Genomic DNA, 23,412 nt, shown 5'->3' on the forward strand with positions numbered 1-23,412 from the left:
TGATTTATTTAGAATTTAAGGCACATTTAACCAGCATGGCTACGACAGCATTCTGCAGCGGTACGCCATCCCATCTGGTTTGCGCTTAGAGGGACTATCATTTGTTTTTCAACAGGACAATGACCCAACACACCTCCAGGCTGTGTAAGGGTTATTTGACCAAGGAGAGTGATGAATGCTGCATCAGATGACCTGGCCTCCACAATCACCCAACCTCAACCCAATTGAGATGGTTTGGGATGAGTAGGACCGCAGAGTGAAGGAAAAAGCAGCCAACAAGTGCTCAGCATACGTGGGAACTCCTTCAAGACTGTTGGAATAGCATTCCTCATGAAGCTGGTTGAGAGAAGACCAAGAGTGTGCAAAGCTGCCATCAAGGCAAAGGGTGTCTACTTTGAAGAACCTCAAATATAACATTTTGATTTTGTATTACACTTTTTCTTCCCTATTTGCCATCTATTTTTAACTGACTACTTCATTATTTCATCCTATGGTGTGACAATTGAAATTTGAGAATTACATGTTTTTCACCATGAGAAAACATAAAAATCATAATGGCACATGTGGCAAGTGATCTCCGCATGCCCCACTAGTAGGTTTGCAGATTTAGAAAAGGTTTGTCAAAATTAAACGTAAATATTATTCAAAAATGAGAGATCAGACACTTTGCACCATTATCAAGGAAAATAATGCCGAATTGTACTTAATTTCCACAAGGTAACACATTATTGTGAGACAGGAATGACAAAGAATGATGACACATCATTTTGATGAAAAAATGACGACACATCATTTTGATGAAAAAATGACGTATCTTAAGAATAATAATTGTCATGTCACACTGGAGGACAAATTCAACGCTCAACTGTATGAACGGTTCATAAAATGTGGCTTTTTAAAAAATAAATAGCCGACCACATACATTTCAAATATTCAGACTTAGTATCATAACACAAAAATCTATTTTTAATGCTTAAAACATCAACCACCCCCACACAGACACACGTACAAATACAGTATTCAACCCTAGAATAAGCAAAGGAGAGATTATAGAGAGAGAGAGATATACAACCTTTGACATTAGTTCAAGAGACGGGCTACTACTGTAATATGACAAGTCATATTTCAGAGTCCTCTATCACCCTCGCATGAATAGAACCAAAAAAAGCAGCATGTGGTTAATTTTCACCATTCACCCCACAGTGCTTTGAAGCGTGAAACACACCAACAATCTCACTGCCCATAGACTGCTGAAAAAGGTACCCATCACAGTGGGGGGCCGTTCCTTCTCTTGTAGAATAGCAAAGCTCAACAGTAGCCAACAACTTCACTTTAGGCCAATCAGAATGCACGAACCGCCATGTTGGGGAGACAGCAATTTTTTTTTTTTTTAAAGGAGGGCATTTTCTCAGTAACATCCACAGATGAGCCAGTCACTCTTCATATGCAATGTCGGCTATGGAATGGTACAGATACAATGCACACAACACTAAAATACTTCAAGCTAGCTAAACACTGTTAGCTAGATAAAGAAAAAATGAACTACGCGTTCTGCAGGCCCAGGCATGGATCAAAGCTGGCGAGACATTCAATGATTACATCAATAGATATGCTGGACCCTATGTCAGAGAGGTGTTTTTGGGACCACATCATGTCTATTGTCCTGAGAATAGCCCTTGTGAAAACATGTTTTCAAAAGGCCTCCAGGGACGACAGAAGTTCCTTACTTTTCCCCCCTTCCACTTGTCTCTTCCATTTATTCCCATAGGAATTTGTTATGGTTTGCATTGCAAATGAGGGAATAAACTGGGTTGCAATTAAAATGTAGTTCAAATAAACATCTGCATGTTTGCCTGGCACGGATTGTGACTCCATCTCGTTCCTCGCCCTCTTCAACTCAGCCAATGCCGCCTGAATCTCCCCAATGACGTGACTCTCCGCCAATAATTACATTTAGAGGATTGGAGGACTCTAAATGAATATCTGAGGGGCATTTGTCGTTAGATACTCATACAGATCAGGTTTGCCCTAAGGGGCATTTATATAATTATAACGCAGGGTTAATAATAATAACTTTGTAAATAAGGATGCATTATGAAAGGATAATGACATGTGCAAAAGACAGTGGTATATATTTTTATTTATCACAATTTCCTTTAACTAATTTTGGCCTTTAATGCAGGGCCGACAGACAAGTTGTTTCCTTTTTCTTTACTGAAATTGCAACCAACGTTCTATGTCTTGTTTAAGTTTTTAAAAAAGAACGATATTCTGGAGATTATTTTGTTTCAAATAACCGAAAGTGAGCGATTGTAATCTGAAAGGGGAAAAGGCCATTCTTGAACATGGGTTGAGACATTCTTACTAATTTGTTAAGAAAGTTTGTCATTTAGAATTATTGATTTCTGTTTTTAGCGTGACAGAAATCAAAAGCCCAGAGTGCCTATTTTTCAAAAATCGTCAGTCCACATGTCAAGTGAAATTCCCGGTGACAGTTTGTTGATGCCTGATGCAGGACTATAGTGCCAGAGGAGAGACTCTCAGATTGAAAATGCCTCCATTAATTGCTACAGTTTAGACTACCAACTACCGATAGATCAACTCCCCCTTGTGATTGTGTGGTGCAATGACAGAATGCCACCATCTACCACAAACAGTAGCAGCATAAGCTCGTAACTCGTAAGGATGTACTGATGTTGGCCTCTCTGATCCAATTATGATCAAAGTAATTGTTTGAAATTGTGATGTGATACATATTTTTTTTACTTGTCCATATGGACAACTTAAATCTACAGTGGGGCAAAAAAAGTATTTAGTTAGCCTCCAATTGTGCAAGTTCTCCCACTTAAAAAGATGAGAGGCCTGTAATTTTCATCATAGGTACACTTCAACTATGACAGACAAAATGAGAAGAGAAAAAATCCAGAAAATCACATTGTAGGATTTTTAATGAATTTATTTGCAAATTATGGTGGAAAATAGGTATTTGGTCAACAAAAGTTTCTCAAGACTTTGTTATATACCCTTTGTTGGCAATGACAGAGGTCAAACTTTTTCTGTAGGTCTTCACAAGGTTTCCACACACTGTTGCTGGTATTTTGGCCCATTCCTCCATGCAGATCTCCTCTAGAGCAGTGATGTTTTGGGGCTGTTGCTGAGCAACACGGACTTTCAACTCCCTCCAAAGATTTTCTATGGGGTTGAGATCTGGAGACTGGCTAGGCCACTCCAGGACCTTGAAATGCTTCTTACGAAGTCACTCCTTTGTTGCCCGGGCGGTGTGTTTGGGATCATTGTCATGCTGAAAGACCCAGCCACGTTTCATCTTCAATGCCCTTGCTGATGGAAGGAGGTTTTCACTCAAAATCTCACGATATATGGCCCCATTCATTCTTTCCTTTACACAGATCAGTCGTCCTGGTCCCTTTGCAGAAAAACAGCCCCAAAGCATGATGTGTCCACCCCCATGCTTCACAGTAGGTATGGTGTTCTTTGGATGCAACTCAGCATTCTTTGTCCTCCAAACACGACAAGTCGAGTTTTTACCAAAAAGTTATATTTTGGTTTCATCTGACCATATGACATTCTCCCAATCTTCTTCTGGATCATCCAAATGCTCTCTAGCAAACTTCAGACGGGCCTGGACATGTACTGGCTTAAGCAGGGGGACACGTCTGGCACTGCAGGATTTGAGTCCCTGGCGGCGTAGTGTTTCTGATGGTAGGCTTTGTTACTTTGGTCCCAGCTCTCTGCAGGTCATTCACTAGGTCCCCCCATGTGGTTCTGGGATTTTTGCTCACCGTTCTTGTGATCATTTTGACCTCACGGGGTGAGATCTTGCGTGGAGCCCCAGATTGAGGGAGATTATCAGTGGTCTTGTATGTCTTCCATTTCCTAATAATTGTTCCCACAGTTGATTTCTTCAAACCAAGCTGCTTGCCTATTGCAGATTCAGTCTTCCCAGCCTGGTGCAGGTCTACAATTTTGTTTCTGGTGTCCTTTGACAGCTCTTTGGTCTTGGCAATAGTGGAGTTTGGAGTGTGACTGTTTGAGGTTGTGGACAGGTGTCTTTTATACTGATAACAAGTTCAAACAGGTGCCATTAATCCAGGTAACAAGTGGAGGACAGAGGAGCCTCTTAAAGAAGTTACAGGTCTGTGAGATCCAGAAATCTTGCTTGTTTGTAGGTGACCAAATACTTATTTTCCACCATAATTTGCAAATAAATTCATTAAAAATCCTACAATGTGATTTTCTGGATTTTTTTCTCTCATTTTGTCTGTCATAGTTGAAGTGTACCTATATCTCTCATCTTTTTAAGTGGGAGAAATTGCACAATTGGTGGCTGACTAAATACTTCTTTGCCCCACTGTGTGTGTTATATATATATATATATATTATTTTTTTCTTGTCCGCCAATTCTTTTTACTTGTCCCGGACTAGAGGACAAGCGTTAATGTCGAGCAGTGTGGTCTGTTTTCTCCATCTGTGTGTGTGTGGGCTCCTGCGTACCTTCTGTATTTTCTGGGGGTGTTTCACTGAGCACTCTCTAGGGAGGACTTTCCCAAACAGCTTCCAGCCCGGGTCTTTCTGCTCCACTGGCCAAGTGTCCTTCACTTTCTTGACAAACAGACTCCTGAGAGAGTGAGGGAGCAAGAGAGGGAAGACGGAGGGGGAGAGAGAGAATAGTGAGGGACAGAGAAATATCGAGAGAGAGAGAGAGTGAGAACATGTAAATTAAGACATTAAAACCCAGAGCCAAAGCTGAACACACACTGGCTCCCTTCACTAAGTCACCCGAGGCGGAGAACGGCGGCAATACAAAGGCTGGCTGGCGTGTGTCCATGAGATAAGCGCACAAGCGGAATTCACAGATTTAAACACAAAGCCACACCACAAGCCAGTTAAAGACCCAACAATGTGAAAAGTGGAGCAGTCCAAGCCAGGGACAGAGCACTGGGCTACACTTCAATTTAAAATACCACCTTGACATAAAGTAGGCTAGAAAGAGCACAGCGAAGAATCTAATAATCAATGGGTTTGGCATTAAAGACAGAATCTGCATTAGGGGAAGCAGCGCCACTGTCCGTTCCAGCACCTTTGTTATTCTTTTTATTTTGTAGACTAAACGGAGGTGAGGTGCGTCAAGCAGCATGGTTACAAAGAATTCAATTATATAAAATTATATCCTCTAGTATATTCTGCTGTTCTATCGTGCGTATCGTGTTTGTTGTTTGCAGTAACTTATTTGTTGTTGTAATATCCCAATGGACGTGGCAGTTTCACCATTGAGTTCAGCTTTAAAGCAAACTGTACCGCCATTGACTCGGTTATTGTTGTCTTTATTGTGTTATTACATTTGTTTTAACTTTAGTGTATTTAGTAAATATTTTCTTAACTCCATTGTTGGTTATTAAGGGCTTGTAAAGTAAGCATTTCACAGTGTTGGACTCCGGGGGTAAACTTTGAACATTGCTATACTCAGAAGTATAGGAACATTAGTTCCGAAAGAGACATGAGGGGTGGAGACATAATGAAGCTTGGGAGGAGCTGAGTGCAGGGAACCCGATCGCATGTGGCGGTACTGATAAGGGGAGGAACCGTTTCAGGCCCATTCAGCTCCCTGCCCAGCAATAATGATGCAATGTTTAGAGATAAGGAGGAGACTCCACCCAAGGCGGGGTATAAATACTACAACGGGGGAAACTGTGTCTGTGTCTGAATTACAGCTGTATCGACCAATTGGGAAGAAGTCAACTTGGTTAATCTTATCTAGTCTCCGTGGGTTAATTACTCGGCACATGATACAAATAAAATGTGATTTAATCTCTGTACGTGAAACAGGAATCAACATTACTGGTTAACCGTTTACTGAAAACGTGTCTTATTCAATAGAGGAAACGTTTTCACATGTTCCATTGGACAACCGTTTGTAGTACCAACTAGACAATGTAGGCTAACACAGGGACAGTCAGAACAGTATGTTTAGCTAGGGCGGATGATGTTTAGAACTGAATGCAAATGGCCATTATAATGAACATGGCCATCTCTTTCACATGGGCTGCATCCCTTTCAGATTAGGGATACTGCATTCATTTCTCCATCAAGGCAGGCTATGGTGTAGGATTCACAAAGAGACAATGTAAGGCTTCCATTCAAAACTCGAATAGAGAGTGAAAAAGCATGACATCTGATAAACGAGCCAACTTCCTCAACGTTACGAGAGGTGACGTAAACGGGCAGATACATTTAATGACGCTAGCCAGCTCATTTCCTGCTTTCCAGTGGAGTAAGCTTGTCTTTTCTACTACTAGCCTAAGTGCTACGCAATCCATAAGGTTACTATTGGTTACGGAAGCTGAACCTTTCGAATCAATGGATTTACAGAGTGCAAAGCAATTTCAGGATAAGACACCACGGCACAGGATATTGGCTTATCTCATGACTTTTTGTTGTTGACACAATTCCTTTAAAGAAAAAGGGAAAATGTGTGAATATTTGGAAAGTTACTATGAGCATAAATGGCCACCGCAAAGGGTAAATGTAACAATCTCACTGGATTACAGAATCCTAAAAATCCACTACCTATACAGTATGAAGCATCTTGACTGTGGAAAAATAACGCTAGGCCATCTTACAGTACATTTTAACAAAGCATATGCCTTTTTGGAACCCCACTGACCACACAGTGAAAAACAGTCTACTGCCTGCCTACTGACCAACAGCTCCCTAATACCTGAACCCTGACACTCACGCAGAGCAACACACACATACACACAGCTGGCAACTGTTGTGTACGTATTATTGAATTAAAACCACACCAGAATCTCAACAGAGAGACTCTGGAGGATACAAGTCAGTGGTCAGAGAGGGACTGCTGTTTGACATGACCCATTATGACCCATATCCCTTGACCCACTCACCCCCCCATGGAACCCATCTCGAATGCCTTCAAAAAACACAGGATAGTAGATTGACTGAGATACAGGACCGAGGCTTGCATCTTCCCATTGAAAAACGTGTCCCTACTTTTACAGTCTATCCAAGTGTCTAAGGGTGTGTACACTTGTGCCTGCCTAATGGTTGCTTGGACCAAAAAGACAAAGACCAGAAACTAGCCAATGAGTTGTTAGTCTGGGCTTCTACGGGCTCTGCTTCAAAGCACCCTGTCGAGATACTGCACGAGACAAACAGAACTCAAAGCCTGAAAGCCCGTTCAAAGTAACCGACAATGACATTCAGATCTCCTTCATGGGAAATAAAATAAGTGGAAGAAGGGCCTGCTATTTCTCAGAAGGCAGGAGTGGGGGGGGGGAGCATTGAAGTGGATGATGTGAGGAAAAACTGAGAGGAAAAGAGGCAAAGACAGAGATTACCATTGGCACCAGTCATTTTGAGTCTCAAAACTGTAACTCAAAACTATTAGGCTAAATCTCAGAAACAATCTACAATGAGAAAGGGGAAATATCTGAAAGTGTGTCTATAAAAGCTAGCCTGGCCAACCAGATTGACCACTGCAGTTGCCAGTCGCCATTGTCCGACCTCACAGTCTAGTGAGGTAGCCAGGCTATATAGAAGCTCCAGGGCAGTGCCTGAATCTGAACATTCTTCTCCTTCGAGAAATAGGTCAAACTCCGGTAGTCCCAGTAAAGGTCCCATGATCGTTATCTGTGACCTGCCTTTTCTGATGACCCTTCTGGGTCCAGTGAGCCCACCCAGTTGCACTATTGGACGCTGTGGTGACATGGCATGTTATGACACTGTGTAACCTGCATCTAATAGACCCATCATTGCGGCCTAAAAAAGGATGTAGTAACTTGAGCCGAATATATAAGCCTAGCCTCTGGTACTTGACCTTAGATTAATCCTTTCAATGGCTCACAACATGTTGACAAATGCGTTACACAATCAAAACAAGTTCCAGAGTTTCACACTGCACCTTTGCTAACCTTTAAAGATGAATAAAACATGCATATCTAGAGAAAGACTGGCGAGGGGCAAATGTATAACCAGTACGCACAAAATGTTCCTTAAATCCGATTTTGCCTTATATGACATATCGGCGCCAATGGTCTTGGGCCTAAACGAGAAACGTTTCGTGTTGAGTCTATCAGACCACCAAAAGTGTACGCACAGCAGGGATCGAAAATATTGGACCATTGGTATGCATACTATTAAAATTGTCAACACATTAAAATGAATAGAGGACCCGTACCGGAGAAGGGTCGGCTGGGAACTGTGGGGAGGTGGGCGTTAGGGCTGAGTGTTCCCCGCAGATGGTGGTTTCAGAGCTAGGTAGCCAGGTCCCATTAATCCTTTGTGACTTTTCCAACCTTTCCACCCTTCATTAAAAGCAAGACTCGGCAAAATGACGTTGCCACGAGCAGCACCGAAGATGCTGAGATGAGACGAGCAAGGATACTGTGTGAGAGCAAAGTCTTGCATCGGTGCACGGGTCCGTTTCACGCGGCTCACAGCGTGTTAGCCACGGCACCAGAACAGCAGAGGAGTCGAGAACCGCACATCAACATTTTAAGTTGTTGCAGAAATTGACCGACTATGCTGTTTAATTTCGGCATCTATGTCATATCGCCGTCTACCTTTAAAATGTCAGGAAGGTAAACATGAAAGATGTGTCGCCTAACAGTAATGTGCACTAGGGGCTGTGTAAATGGAAAAACTTGGTTGGTGGTGGGTCTCTCACGTCAAACAAAGAGCAGTATGCCTGCTGGTTCTCAAAACAGAGGGACAATAAAAAGCCTAGTGCCCAGGCCAGAACATGAATCATGTTAGTACGTGTGTTTATGGCTGCAGCTGTGTGTGTTTCTAATTAGCAATCTCAGGCTCTGAGGCCAAGTCCACGATGTTATGGTTCTGACAAGAAGCCAAACCTGAGAAGGCCCTCCTGTCAATTTGGCAAATATGGAAATATTTCAATTGAAACATTGCAATGCAGTGAACGAGCAATGACATGCGTTCTTCAAAAGTGATTTTGATGATGGGAGTAAAAAATGATAACACAACTTGAATTTTAGGAAGCAGTTTTTCATGTGACGTTGACAAAGTATGGTGCAACTCAATGCAAACGTACTCTGTGTCCCACTCCTCTCCGATCCCTCTTTAACCTCGGTCCCCGTCTCCCACCAGGCTCTCCCTTCATCCCTCTGGAGGTAGTGCAAACCGGGATGAAAGCACAGGGAAGTGGGTGTGCACTATAGCACTGTATCAGTAGCGGAGGTCTGGCATGTAAATATTACATTTACTTACACAACACCAGGCCCAGCAGACATTGTTATGACGCTGTTAAGTAACGATTTGTCAGAGAAGAATATTGTTGGGTCAAAAATAAATATTACAATATACAACCGGACAGGCACATATTTTTTTTATTTTTTTTACAAGAATAATGCAAAAATAGAAACATTGCCTGCAATGCTGAATCTAGATTAGAAAGTAGCTTGAAGAGCTGCGGACAGGTCGTTATTGTAAAATAACATTTGGTTCTCAATGACTTATCTACCTACCTACCTACAGGGAAAATTAATCAATAACTGAAGAGAACTAAGCACTATAAACACAGTCTTAAACAGCAGTAACTTCCGCTGTGATAAAGGAAGTTCAGGGGTGCAGGGGGCACAGCTGGGCACTGACTGAAACCGCCACAGAGCAAAGTTTGCTAATCTTTCCTATTAGCTAAAACGCAAAGTTTTGACTATAACCTAGGCCTATTTTTCCTTTTCCTATTAGCTTACCACAAGGAAACTACGGATTCACACGTGGTTGGTTGTAATCATTTGCTTTAGTAAACATTACAATAAATAGTCTGATGTGGAGGGGCAGATTCTACAAGATGTTCTGTACTCAGTATTCAAACGTGAATAATGCAGGCCCTAAGCAGTGAATAATGTAAAAAGTTTCAGAAAAGTTTTAAAAAGCAGACAAATCCCCAAAGTGTGTACCAGAACTGCTTTAAACACAACAAAACACATGACCGTCACAACAGATAGAGCAGTAAGAGAATATTCAGAACTTCAAGTACTTGTTCCCCTTTCCAGGCGATGTGTCATAATGACACCTGGTACACACAATCACACACTTTGCCTAAACGGAAAACCCTCCAGGCCTCATAACCACTCACATGGCAGAGTGTTCTTTTTGTGTCAAGCGGGAAACTACTGACTAGTACCCAGGCTAACATTCGAGTCCTTGTATTCCTCGTCATATGCCCCCCACACACACAACTCCCAGTGTCATGTTTAGCATATCACACAAGGAGTGGAATGCTAGCAGAAATGGATTCGTATCCAGGCTAGGAAAACAAAATGGGTAGAAAACAGAAATATAGCCCCTAGATAACTTCGAAGTGATGGTTTGGTTTTTCTAAAGCCAGAATAGCCCTCTCGTACACACAGACCTGTCAATGAAGAGGACAGTGAAGGGGCAGCCATCCTGTCTGTGTGCCAGTGCAAAACCACAACATTTTCTCCACTGTCCAGAGAGAGAAATTCTTTAGATCCTCAGCAAGAGCAGTCTGTTCGCTCTCAGAATCCCAGAGAAACTCCTTAGTATGAAGTAGAGCCTCTCATTCAGTCAAGCCTGAAGTCCATAGTTGTATTCAGTAGGATAAAAGAGAAAATTATATATTTTTTAAGGGATAGAGACACCCACAGCTGAGAGGTAACCCCGTGTTCTGTGTCATTCAAAGATCCTAACCACAGCCCACTCTACCACCAACTCCCCGTAAGAATGAAGGAGTTTGACTGAGAAAAGGGGAGGGGAAAGAGAGAATGTATGTGTGTAGACAGAGAAAGTGAGTGTGTTAAGTGCAGAAAGAGGATGTGTAACCACACACACACGAGAGAGAGAGAGCGAGAGAGCAGAGTAATTGATTGGAGGGAGCAGCAGAGAAAAGTGGCTGGCCCCAGTGCCTACAACACGTGTGTAAACTTGAATAAACCTTGACACAGAGCGCATGCTGTTGTCGCCACAGTGCTGTTGTCAAACACTGGTTTGGCAAGCTAGTTTGAAAGTAGTGATAGTCGTGATAGGAAGGCAACTCAGAGCTGAGGAAAACAAGCGGCAGTGCAAGTAGGGGAATTTGTGGTACGCAAAGGTGAAAATAACAAACCACCTGCACTAAAACAGCTCAGCTGTGATCGAGAGGGATGTAAAACCAGCCGTTAAAACTCTTTGTTGAACTTTTAAAAACAGCTTCATTAACTTCAGAGTGGGTTATGGTAATTCCGTCAATGGCCATAGTCCCATACATGTATTCACTATTTTAAAATAGGCCTAAAGCCTCAGACACGGCAAGAATATTCAACCTTTTTGATGTGCACATAGCACAGATCGTATGCCGATCAGCCTCATTAAAATACTACAGGCCACAATTGGAGGTATAGGGGGCAGCATTTTCACTTTTGGATAAATAGCGTGCCCAATTTCAACTTCGTGCTACTCATGCCAAGAATATAAGATATGCATATTAGGATAGAAAACACAGAAGTTTCTAAAACTGTTTGAATCATGTCTGTGAGTATAACAGAACTTATGTAGCAGGCAAAACCCCGAGGACTAACCGTTCAGATTTTTCTTTTTTTTTTTAGGTCTCTGTCTGTTCACTTATTCTCATTGGCAAACGATATTTCTTAGGAACTTGTTTTCAGTTCCTATCACTTCCACTGGATGTCACCAGTCTTTGGAATTTGGTTGAGGTTATTCATTTGTGCAATGAAGAAGTAGGGCCATCCTGGAGAAGGGTAACGCTGTTGAGAGTTGGCCAAGACTTGAAAAGTAGCGTTAGTTTCCTCTCGTCCTCTATTGAAAACAGATAGACCCGTCTTCAATTTGATCGATTATTAACGTTTAAAAATACCTAAAGTCGTATTACAAAAGTAGTTTGAAATATTTTGGCAAAGTTTATAGGCAACTTTTGAAATATTTTGTAGTGAAGTTGCGCATTTTAGAAGCTGTTTTATTCTGGATCAAACGCGTCAAATAAATTGACATTTTGGATATATATGGACGGAATTAATCGAGCAAAAGGACCAATTGTTATGTTTATGGGACATATTGGAGTGCCAACAAAAGAAGCTCAAGGGTAAGGCATGTTTTATATTTTATTTCTGTGTTTTGTGTAGCGCCTGCAGGGTTGAAATATGCTACTGTTGTGCTATCATCAGATAATAGCGTCTTATGCTTTCGCCGAAAAGCCTTTTAAAATCTGACATGTTGGCTGGATTTACAACGAGTGTAGCTTTAATTGAGTATCTTACATGTGTGATTTAATTTATTTGAATCTGCATTTTCCCTGGTTTTTGGCCAAGTGGGACGCACGCGTCCCCTATACCATAAGAAGTTAAGCGATGTTTGGCTTGTGCCTGCTGTAGACAGCCAATGTTAGCTAACTATCAAGCTGTGCTACTGTTGCTAGCTAGAATTTGTAGTAAGCCCTTGTTGATACCAAAAGATGGTGAATAAAACAAAGATGTCCCGGTTTACCATAAAAAAATAAAAAATAAGTTCCGGTCTGCTTATATGGGGTGGCTCTCCCATAGGCACCAATGTATTAGTAGCTGGGTCTAGTCTGCTTCGTTCATTGACTGTAATGCTTCGTTCATTGACCCAAAAAATTAGGGAGAGCGATGTCTCGCTTCCTCTTCCGTCTGACACTAGCCAGATGGCCACAACTAGATAACTAGCGTAGCTAGCAACATTATAATTAGATCACAATAGATTTGTTTTTGAATGAAACAGCTGCCTCTTTAGCTCCAAAGAGTCAGTGGAGTAGTTAGCCTGATAATTTCTTTATTTCACCTTTATTTAACCAGGTAAGCCAGTTGAGAACAAGTTCTCATATACAACTGCGACCTGGCAAAGATAAAGCAAAGGAGTGCAACACAAACGACACATGGAATAAACATACATACAGTCGATAACACAATAGAAAAAAGTATATGTACAGTGTGTGCAAATAAGGTAAGATAAGGGGGGTAAGGCAATAAATAGTCCATAGTGGCGAAATAATTACAATATAGCAATTTAAACACTGGAGTGATAGATGTGCGGAAGATGAATGTGCAAGTAGAGATACTGGGGTGCAAAGGAGCAAAATAAATAACGGTATGGGGACAAGGTAGTTGGATGGGCTGTTTACAGATGGGCTATGTACAGGTTCAATGATCTGTAAGCTGCTCTGACAGCTGATGCTTAAAGTTAGTGAAGGAGACATAAGTCTCCAACTTCAGTGATTTCCACAATTCGTTCCAGTCATTGGCAGCAGAGAACTGGAAGGAAAGGCGGCCAAAGGAAGAATTGGCTTGGGGCGCCCAGTGAGATATACCTGCTGGAGCGCGTGCCAAGAGTGGGTGCTGCTATGGTGACCAGTGAGCTGAGATAAGGCGGGACTTTACTTAGCAGAGACTTGTAGATAACCTGTAGCCAGTGGGTTTGGCGACGAGTGTGAAGCGAAGGCCAACCAACGAGAGCGTACAGGTCGCAGTGGTGGGTAGTGTATGGGGCTTTGGCGACACATCCAATTTGTTGAGTAGAGCGTTGGAGGTCAAGGATTGGCAGGATAGTCAGTTTTACGAGGGTATGTTTGGCAGCATGAGTGACGGCTATGTTGCAAAATAGGAAGCCGATTCCAGATTTAATTTTGAATTGGAGATGCTTAACGTGAGTCTGGAAGGAGAGTTCAGTCTAACCAGACACCTAGGTATTTGTAGTTCTCCACATATTCTAAGTCAGAACCGTCCAGAGTAGTGAAGCTGGATGTGCGGGCAGCGATCGGTTGAAGAGCATGCATTTAGTTTTACTTGCATTTAAGAGCAGTTGGAGGCCACGGAAGGAGAGTTGTATGGCATTGAAGCTCATCTGGAGAGTTGTTAACACAGTATCCAAAGAAGGGCCAGAAGTATACAGAATGGTGTCGTCTGCGTAGAGGTGGATCAGAGAGTCACCAGCAGCAAGAGCGACATCATTGATGTATACAGAGAAGAGAGTCGGCCAGAGAATTGAACCTTGTGGCACCCGCATAGAGACTACCAGAGGTTCGGACAACAGGCCCTCCGATTTGACACACTGAAGTCGGTCTGAGAAGTAGCTGGTGAACTAGGCGAGGCAATCATTTGAGAAACAAAGGCTGTTGAGTCTGCCGATAAGAATGTGGCGATTGACATCATAGTCAGTCTTTTGATAAAGTGAGGTAGGATAGCTAACGTTAGCGCAGCTACCTCATTAAAATGTACTTAGGTCGTAGATCATGCGTGTGTATTGTGTATTGTCTAGATACTGCTGGTTATGTAACATTGTCATTTGATAATGCTAGCGAGGCAAGCTAACCAGCTACAGGCTAGCCATGTTGTGCTAACTGGCAAATGGTGATGCTAACCGATTAGCTAACATTATAGTGCCTTCAGAAAGTATTCACACCCCTTTACTGTAACACACGTTTTAAAATTCATTAACATTGTGATTTTGTGTCACTTAACTACACAATACACCATAATTTCAGTGGAATTTTATGTGTAGATTAAAAATGTATAAAAAGCTGAGATGTCTTGACTCAATAAGTATTAAACCCCTTTGTTATGGCAAGCCTAAATGCGTTCAGGATATATTTTTTAAAAAGTGTGATAATCAAATCAAATTCTGTGTTCAATAATAGTGGTTAACATAATTTTTTTCATAACTACCCAATCTCTGTACCCCACACATTGTAATCGTAAGGTCCCTAAATTGAGTAGTGAATTTCAAGCACAGATTCAACCACAAAGACCAGGGAAGTTTTTCCAATGCCTCACAAAGAAGGGCACTGATGCTGAATATCCCTTTGAGCATGGTGAAGTTATTAATTAGGATTTGGATGGTGTATCAATACACCCAGTCACTACAAAGATACAGGCATCCTTTCTAACTCAGTTGCCGGAACGGAAGGAAACTTGCTCAGGGATTTCACCATGGGGCTATTGGTGATTTTAAAACAGTTAAGAGTTTAATGGTTGTGATATGAGAAAACGGAGGATGGATCAACAACATTGTAGATAGTCCACAATCCTAAATGACAGAGTGAAAAGGAGGAAGTCCGTACAGAATAAAAAATATTCCAAAACATGCATCGTGTTTGCAACAAGGCACTAAAGTAACACTGCAAAAGATGTGTCAAAAGAAAGTAACTTTATGTCCTAAATAAAAAGCGTTTGGGGCAAATCCAACACAACACATCCCGGAGTACCATTCTTCACATGTTCAAGCATTGTGGTGGCTGCATGTTATGGGTATGCTTGTCATCGGCAAGGACTAGGGAATTTTTGGTGATAAAAATTGACTGAATACAGCTACATGCACAGGCAAAAATCCTAGAGGAAATCCTGGTTCAGTCTGCTTTCCAAATGACAAATTCACCTTTCAGCAGGACAACAACCTAAAACACAAGACCAAATCTATACTGGAGTTGCTTCCCAAGATGACGTTGAATGTACCCGAGTGGCCTAGTTACACTTTTGACTGAAATCGGCTTGAAAATCTATGGCAAGACTTGAAAATGGTTATCTAGCAATGATCAACAACCAACTTGACAGAGCTTGAAGAATTACAAAAAAACAATAAAATGGGCAGACATTGTACAATTCAGGTCTGCCTTTGCAGACCTTTATCTCTTAGAGATAAAATATTGACTCAGTGTGTATACTTAATGTAAATGAGATTTCTGTATTTAATACATTCGCAAACATTTCACTTTTTTTTTTCACTTCATCATTATGGGATATTGTGTGTGCTATTTAAAAAAAATATATATATTGTCCATTATGGGATATAGCGTTTTTTGATTAATGTTGCGTTGTTAGCGGTAGGTGCAATTTATTTAGAAGCCCTGCGCACCGGATAGGGAAAGTGTTTCCATTTTGAACCATTTAATTTGTCTGAAAATACAAACTCCGTCTACCCGGACGGACCTGGAGATCTGTGGCTCAATTGAGTGCGCCTGCTGCGCTGGTCAATCGGATTTTCGCCAATCACCGTGCCTATAGCTTCCACAACCCCGGCCACAGAAAAAGTTTGATACTAGCCTACGTGATATTTAATAACTTCTATAAAACCATGACCAGAGAGAAACTGTCAAAGAATACAGCAAAGAGCTGTTTTTATGAGTGAGTTCAAGTCTTATTCAGCACTGTTTAACACTGTTTTTATTCAACTATTTAAAAAAACATGGAAGGGCTTCTCTCTACTTCCACTCGCGCTGCAGCTGCAATGAACGAGTACCAAAGTGTATCGATAGCCCTGCGTTTTTATTATTATTAGCAGCTCATCAGGTCTATTTTAATATTTCTAATACCTCTGGTCATAGGAACAACATGAATTTGTGCACGAGGCGGATGAGGTGCGACTCAAGTTTCGCAATCAGGTGGAAGACTGTCCCCTCTCTCTGGTCAGTCTCACCGGATGAAAAGGTGAGACTAAGTCCCTACGCTGAGACTAATGCCATGTTCAAAACAACTGGGAACTCGGATATCTCAAACTTCAGTGCATTCAAGACAACTAGGAACTCTGGGGGGGGGAAATGTGGTCCGACGGGGAATTTTTTTGTTGTTGACCGGTCATCCAACTCGGAATTCAAAGTTGGAAACTGTCTCATCTTTCTAGAGCTCCGAGCTGAAGATCACTGATGTCATGATTTGACCACACTTGTCTTGAAACCACCATGACCATCAGATGCAGGTACCATTCATCCAGTAAAAACCGTGCCTCGCAAGTGCTACACCAGCTGATCTATTTTGTTATCAAATTTTGAGTTTGGAAAAATGATATGGTCTAAGATTGGCAGGCCAGGTCTATAGCCAATATGCTTACTGCACAAACCTAATTCCAACCAAACTGTTTTTATTAGGTCAATGTTACATTTTTTTTTAGAGCTCATGTTTAAAAAAGAATCTGAACGGTAGGTCTCAGCTTGATTCTTGACTGCAGAAGTGATTTTGATTTGGAAAAAGGTTGGTGACCACTGGTCTAGATACTGTTGGTTATGTAACTATCATTTGATAATGCTAGCAAGCCAATCTAATCCAATCTGGAGCAAAAGTTATTCTATGCTCTACAGATGTAGACTTAGGGTTTCCACAAAGTCTGGCTATATCATAAACATTCACGAAAACAAAAATGTGCTTTTTGGTCTTAATTTAAGGTTAGGGTTAGGTAAAGTTAACAGTTAGGTTTAAAATCACATTTTAGGAAAATACATTGCAGAAATAGGCAGGTTGATGCCTTGGTAACTAGTGACAACCTAAAATTAGATTCAGAGTTACTGCCCTGATGACACAAATGGCTTCATCAACAGTAATGTGTGTGATGAGAAGTTGCATTAAAAAACACCCAGTTTGATAAACTAGTAGGTTAATTACCAAACCAAGCACATACAAGTAGTAGAGTCAATATGGTTGTGCAGAGTATTATCAAAAAAAGCTTTGCCCTTTCTTTATAACAAAATGCAATTTACCACTTGGCTGTCTATTATATCACCCTTTCACAGGCCATTCCAGTCAACACCACCTCATAAGATGAGGAAGTATATTGTTTGAGGGTTGCCTGCTGCAGTTGTTCGAGAGATGTCCACTTTGCAGCCAAACATGCACCATAGAGAAGCCCAGCAAGGCAGCATTCATCACGCAGACATACCCTCGCTGTGAGCATTCCTATAAATGGAACAGGAAGGACACTTTAATCAGGTTGGTGACATTGGACCTGGTCAAAAAGGTCAAAACTTTTGAGTTCAAATCATGTTGTGAGCAACAACAAAAAAAAAAAGTGTTAAATTGAAATGGTTTGGGATGAGTCAGGCCACAGAGTGAAGGTAAAGCAGCCAACAAGTGCTCAGCAAATGTGGGAACTCGTTCAAGACTGTTGGAAAAGCATTCAAGGTGAAGCTGGTTGAGAGAATACCAAGAGTGTGAAAAGTTGTCATCAAGGCAAAGGGTGGCTATTTGAAGAATCTTAAATATAAAATATATTTTGATTTGTTTAACACTTTTTTTGGTTACTACATGATTCCATGTCTAATTTCATAGTTTTGATGTCTTCACTATTATTCTACAATGTAGAAAATAGTCCGAATAAAGAAAAACCCTTGAATGAGTCGGTGTTCTAAAACTTTTGACCGGTAGTGTGTTTGAAAAGATTGAATCCCATCGAGTCCGTGGAACCTGGGACTCACCAGGCACAGCGAGGAACGGAGGGTGGTGGCAGGGAGAATTCAGCCATCTTAGTCACCAAATGTTACATTTGAAGGACAGAAGTGACCACAGGTGTCAGAGATAACTGGGAAAGTCTGTGTGACAGCGTGGAGAGACAGCTGACCAGAGGGAATAGACCCCCACGGGGGCTGTCATGGGCTAGCTACCCATGTTGGCAGTCTCCGACGCTGCTTCAGTATTTTGGAGACACCCGCTAAGTGCTACTGAAAGTCAACAAAGGAACATACCCCTAGAGCCTGCGAGAGCTGGGGCGCAAGATGGCTCAATGACTGATCACACGGCTACGGACCCAGGAACGGAAACGACTACGAGTAGGAACACAGCACATGAGACAACCATAACAGCAGCAGGACACACACTTCAGGTGTGCAGCTGTGGTTGGGAGAGAGTAACATCTGCAAAGGGGTTAAGGATCCATCAAGGGAGGAAAAAGGTGCTTGGGAGAGCAGAGACGGGGACCTCGCATTGACCAGTACTTCCTACGAAGCAGCCAGTCAAATCAGTCGAATGAAGCACAGCGACGGGACGCAAACCAAAGTTCGCAGAGCATCAGCACCCCTGTAACGGAGGAGGATAACACAAGCACAGAAATGCCGGGGGATGAACTCACCCAACCACAGAGACCTCTAAAAAGAGGAAAAGATCAAAGGGCACAGACCGAGTGTGAAGTGGCCCAAAGCTGTTGAAAAGAGAGAGCGGGAAACAAATCAACAACGACCTGACAAAAAAATGATTTAATCCATTTTAGAATAAGGCTGTGATGCAACAAAATGTGGAAAAAGTGAAGGTTTCTGAATACTCATTTTTTGAATTCATGAGATAGATGTCCTACCCTACCCCTTTCAGATAATAAATTCAATGCAGTATTAGACTTATACTTAGCCATTTAATGATTGGTTATGCATAATAAGCGTCTAACTTACAGCCTCTGCATCTTGCGCAATACGCACACACCTGTGCTCCGCTGGCCTCCTTAAAAACGCTCCTTAGCTCTTGGAGTCCCATGTAAGACAAGCTATACTACAAAAGCTTGCTGGATGTTATTTTTTTTAGCATTTATTATACCAATACACTATTCAAAGAGGGACGCAAGGTCTTGTTTGCTGATAACTCACGGGTAGTTTGAAAGTGGAGCAAACGTGTGATTGCGGTAGGCTAATGAAGTTATTTATGCAGACCCAAAAGCATTCAATCTTCCTGAAGAGAAGTGAAAGCCTTCAGCATCTAATTCTAGTCCTATATCATTCAAAGAGGTCATTAGAATGATGAAGCTAAGGACAACGAAACTTAATTCATTTATCTGTTGAAAGCGAGGAAGGAATGAAGCAACAACAGAGAGAAATGAGGCAGGCTAAAAACATTAGGGGATGCGTCAGCCTCCTAATGATACAATAGGCCTTGTTATATTTCAAAATGAATATCAAACTCGCTCGGCTATACTCGTAACTTTGTAGGCCGCATGTTAGGGCTGGGCAATATGGCCCCAAAAATCATATCACAGTATAAAAAATGTTTTGAGATGGTATGATGTTATTTGACAGTATTTTATGTTTTTGAATCATAAAAGTACTAAATTAGCTTCAAATCAACATTTTATTGGTCACATACACATAGTTAGCAGATGTTAATGCGAGTGTAGTGAAATGCTTGTAAGAAATAATACATTAAAAAAAATACACGGCATACTTTCCTAAGGACTCGAAGCGAGGCAATCATTTATTTTATTTTTGTATACTATATCTCGACACATTGATGAAAATAGTAATGGCCTCTAAACCTCCGAGCTGCATACTGGACCCTATTCCAACTAAACTACTGAAAGAGCTGCTTCCTGTGCTTGGCCCTCCTATGTTGAACATAATAAATGCCTCCCTATCCTCCGGATGTGTACCAAACTCACTAAAAGTGGCAGCAATAAAGCCTCTTGATAAAGCCAAACCTTGACAGAGAAAGTTTTTTTTTTTTAAATACATATATATCAAATCTCCCATTCCTCTCAAAGAAATTGAAAAAGCAACTCACTGCCTTCCTGAAGTCAAACAACGTATACAAAATGCTTCGGTCTGGTTTTAGACCTCACTTGTGAAGGTGGTAAATTACCTTTTAAATTGTGTCAGATCAAGGCACTGCATCTGGCCTTCGTGCTCCTAGACCTTAGTGCTGCTTGATACCATCGATCACCGCATTCTTTTGGAGAGATTGGAAACCCAAATTGGTCTACACGGACAAGTTCTGGCCTGGTTTAGATCTTATCTGTCAGAAAAATATCAGTTTGTCTCGGTGGATGGTTTGTCCTCTGACAAATCAACTGTAAGTTTCGGTGTTCCTTAAAGTTCTGTTTTCAGACCTCTATTGTTTTCACTATATATTAATCAAAATATAATGTTAACTTTCACTGCTACGCGGACGATACACAGCTGTACATTTCGATGAAACATGGTGAAGCCACAAAATTGCCCTCCCTGGAAAACATAAGGAAGTGGATGGCGGCAAATGTTTTACTTTTAAACTCGGACAAAACAGAGATGATTGTTTCTTGGGACCTAGAACTAGCTTCTCCAGTTCTGCCTGCGGCTATGGAACCCTGACCTGTTCACCGGACGTGCTACCTTGTCCCGTACCTGCTGTTCTCGACTCTCTACCGCACCTGCTGTTTCGAACTCTGAATGATCCGCAATGAAAAGCCAACTGGCATTTACTCCTGAGGTGCTGACCTTTTGCACCCTCTACAACCACTGTGATTATTACTATTTGACACTGCTGGTCATCTGTGAACGTTTGAACATCTTGGCCATGTACTGTTATAATCGCCACCCGGCACAACCAGAAGAGGCCGCCACCCCTCATAGCCTGGTTCCTCCTCTCTGGGTTTCTGACTTTCTAGGGAGTTTTTCCTAGTCACCGTGCTTCTACATCTGCATCGCTTGCTGTTTGGGGTTTTAGGCTGGGTTTCTGTATAGCACGTTGACATAGGCTGATGTAAAAAGGGCTTTATAAATACATTTGATGGATCTCTGTCGGCACCAGGTGTGTATGAGTAGTGCGTGACCCTAGGCTGGCAACACAAACATTAAGTAATTTTAATGGGTCTTTCTCCATTCTGATTGTTAAATACTGTTAAATAATTTTTGGTTGAATTGGTAAATTTCTCATTTGCAATCCTTTCCAGACTGCCACGTAGAGCGGCACGTTATGGGCAAACAATCTAGGCCTTATTTTTCACCAAATGTTACAACTGTGATTTGACTTGCGATTTAGAGTAAAACATTTGGGTGAACTGTTGGAATCATGGAAATATAATAATTATTCAAATTCTTTAGTTAGAATATAATAGCGGCCATTTTGAATACAGTGTTGTTTGACATGACAACAAATGAAAATGCCAGGGAGGAGTTATTGTGACAGGGTAGGAACCAAAGTGTTGGTCAGTGTTTCCTAGGGGGCCCTATAATCTTTGGCTACATGTAATGTTCTCTTAGCTACTTCACATAGCTAACATTTTTGCTTAGCGCATTCCTCTTTGATTTAGAAGATACTGTTGCACAAACATGCCGATTTAGGTCTACACCACCACTGGTATTATCACGCTATATAGCTAATAACGTTTGCTCTGACTCAGTACATTCATTAGCTAGTTAGCTAACTAGTGATTAGCATTAAAAGGCGAGCAAGATTTAGGCCAAACTTGCTGAGAAAAGACAAACTAGCTGTTTGCAGATGTAAGAAACACAAACTAATAGTGTAATTATAGACCACTAGTGGATTTATACTAAGAAGCCAAGTGAAAACAACGTTGTTGCATGTGCTGCATTGACCATGCAGACTGAACGCAAGTGTCTTTTGGTCAAGGAACAACAAATGCGCTCCTTGACTGATTGACATGGGATGGGGCTAGGCATGTGTGGAAAGGGGCATTGAGAGAGAGAGAGAGAGAGGGAGAGAAAGCAGACTGAAGTAGCGAAGTAAACTATAAAAATGGAGGTATTACATTTAACAAAACGAACATTTAAATACCGGTTTAGAAGGTAAAGTAAAAACCCAAACCAGTCAGCGTATAAATACCGGTATATCGTAAAATACGGTATATCGCCCGGTTTTATGGGTTGAATGATGTATTATTATATGGACTGGAATTATGCACAATACAGTAATACGGTCCACACTCAAAAAGATTAGCCTACTGAAGCTAGTTGAATTAATTTACCCAAGAGAGCATATAGCGAGCTTCATCAACAGGCTTTTCTGTTTTACCAACTGTAATGTGCTGTAGCCGATATCATACACTACATGGCCAATAGTATGTGGACACCCATTCAAGGTAGTGAATTTGGCTTTTTCAGCCACACCAGTTGCTGAAAGGTCTATAAAATCAAGCACACAGCCATGCAATACTGAAGAACTCAGTGATTTTCAACATGGTACTGTCATAGGATGCAACCTTTACAACAAGTCAGTTCGTCAAATATCTGCCCTGCTAGAGATGCCTCGGTCAACTGTAAGTGCTGTTATTGTGTCCATACAGAAATGGTTTGTCGAGATCGGTGTGGAAGAACTTGACTGGACAGAGCCCTGACCTCAACCCCATCGAACACTTTTGGGATGAATTGGAACACCGACTGCGAGCCAGGCCTAAACGCCCAACATCAGTGCCGGACCGCACTAATGCTCGAGGCTGAATGGAAGTCCCCGCAGCAATGTTCTAACATCTAGTGGAAAGCCTTCCCAGAAGAGTGCAGGCTGTTATAACAGCAAAGGGGAGGTGGCCTACTCCATATTAATGACCATGATTTTGGAATGAGATGTTTGATGAGCAGTTGTCCACATACTTTTGTAGCGTATATGTACTGGATAAAGGCACAATCATTTGGGCTTGGAATCATTCAAATGTCTTTCAGGCTCATCAGGCTCATTTAGTATCCAGACATAGGCCTATTTATATGCTTTATAATGCTTTGAATGACACTTCCAGTTTTGCCGAGAAATACTGTGTTACCTGGCAGAAAAGTGATTAAATCTCAGGATGGAACATTTGTAAAACACCAGCAAAATATTCAACCCTATTCGAAACAGGAATAGTGTATTTCACTATAGGCTGTTAAAGACCTGTAAATGTGGCTCATTTGGCCGATAACCCTTGTTAATTGATGGCGCTGGCTGCGTG

At 41.6% G+C, this 23,412-nt stretch overlaps 1 protein-coding gene across 3 annotated transcripts in view; it reads right to left on the reverse strand.

Moving 5' to 3' along the window:
* LOC110531883 (TBC1 domain family member 14) overlaps positions 1 to 23,412 on the reverse strand; it is a 69,677-nt gene that overhangs the window by 34,949 nt on the left and 11,316 nt on the right. For all 3 annotated transcript variants that reach the window (XM_036987787.1, XM_021615359.2, XM_021615360.2), the window contains one exon: positions 4,513 to 4,636. In XM_036987787.1, coding sequence (XP_036843682.1) covers positions 4,513 to 4,636 — 124 coding nt within the window. The remainder of the gene's footprint in view (positions 1 to 4,512; positions 4,637 to 23,412) is intronic.

The sequence above is a fragment of the Oncorhynchus mykiss genome, chromosome 9 (assembly GCF_013265735.2).
Source record: "Oncorhynchus mykiss isolate Arlee chromosome 9, USDA_OmykA_1.1, whole genome shotgun sequence".
In the NCBI taxonomy this organism is placed as follows: domain Eukaryota; kingdom Metazoa; phylum Chordata; class Actinopteri; order Salmoniformes; family Salmonidae; genus Oncorhynchus; species Oncorhynchus mykiss.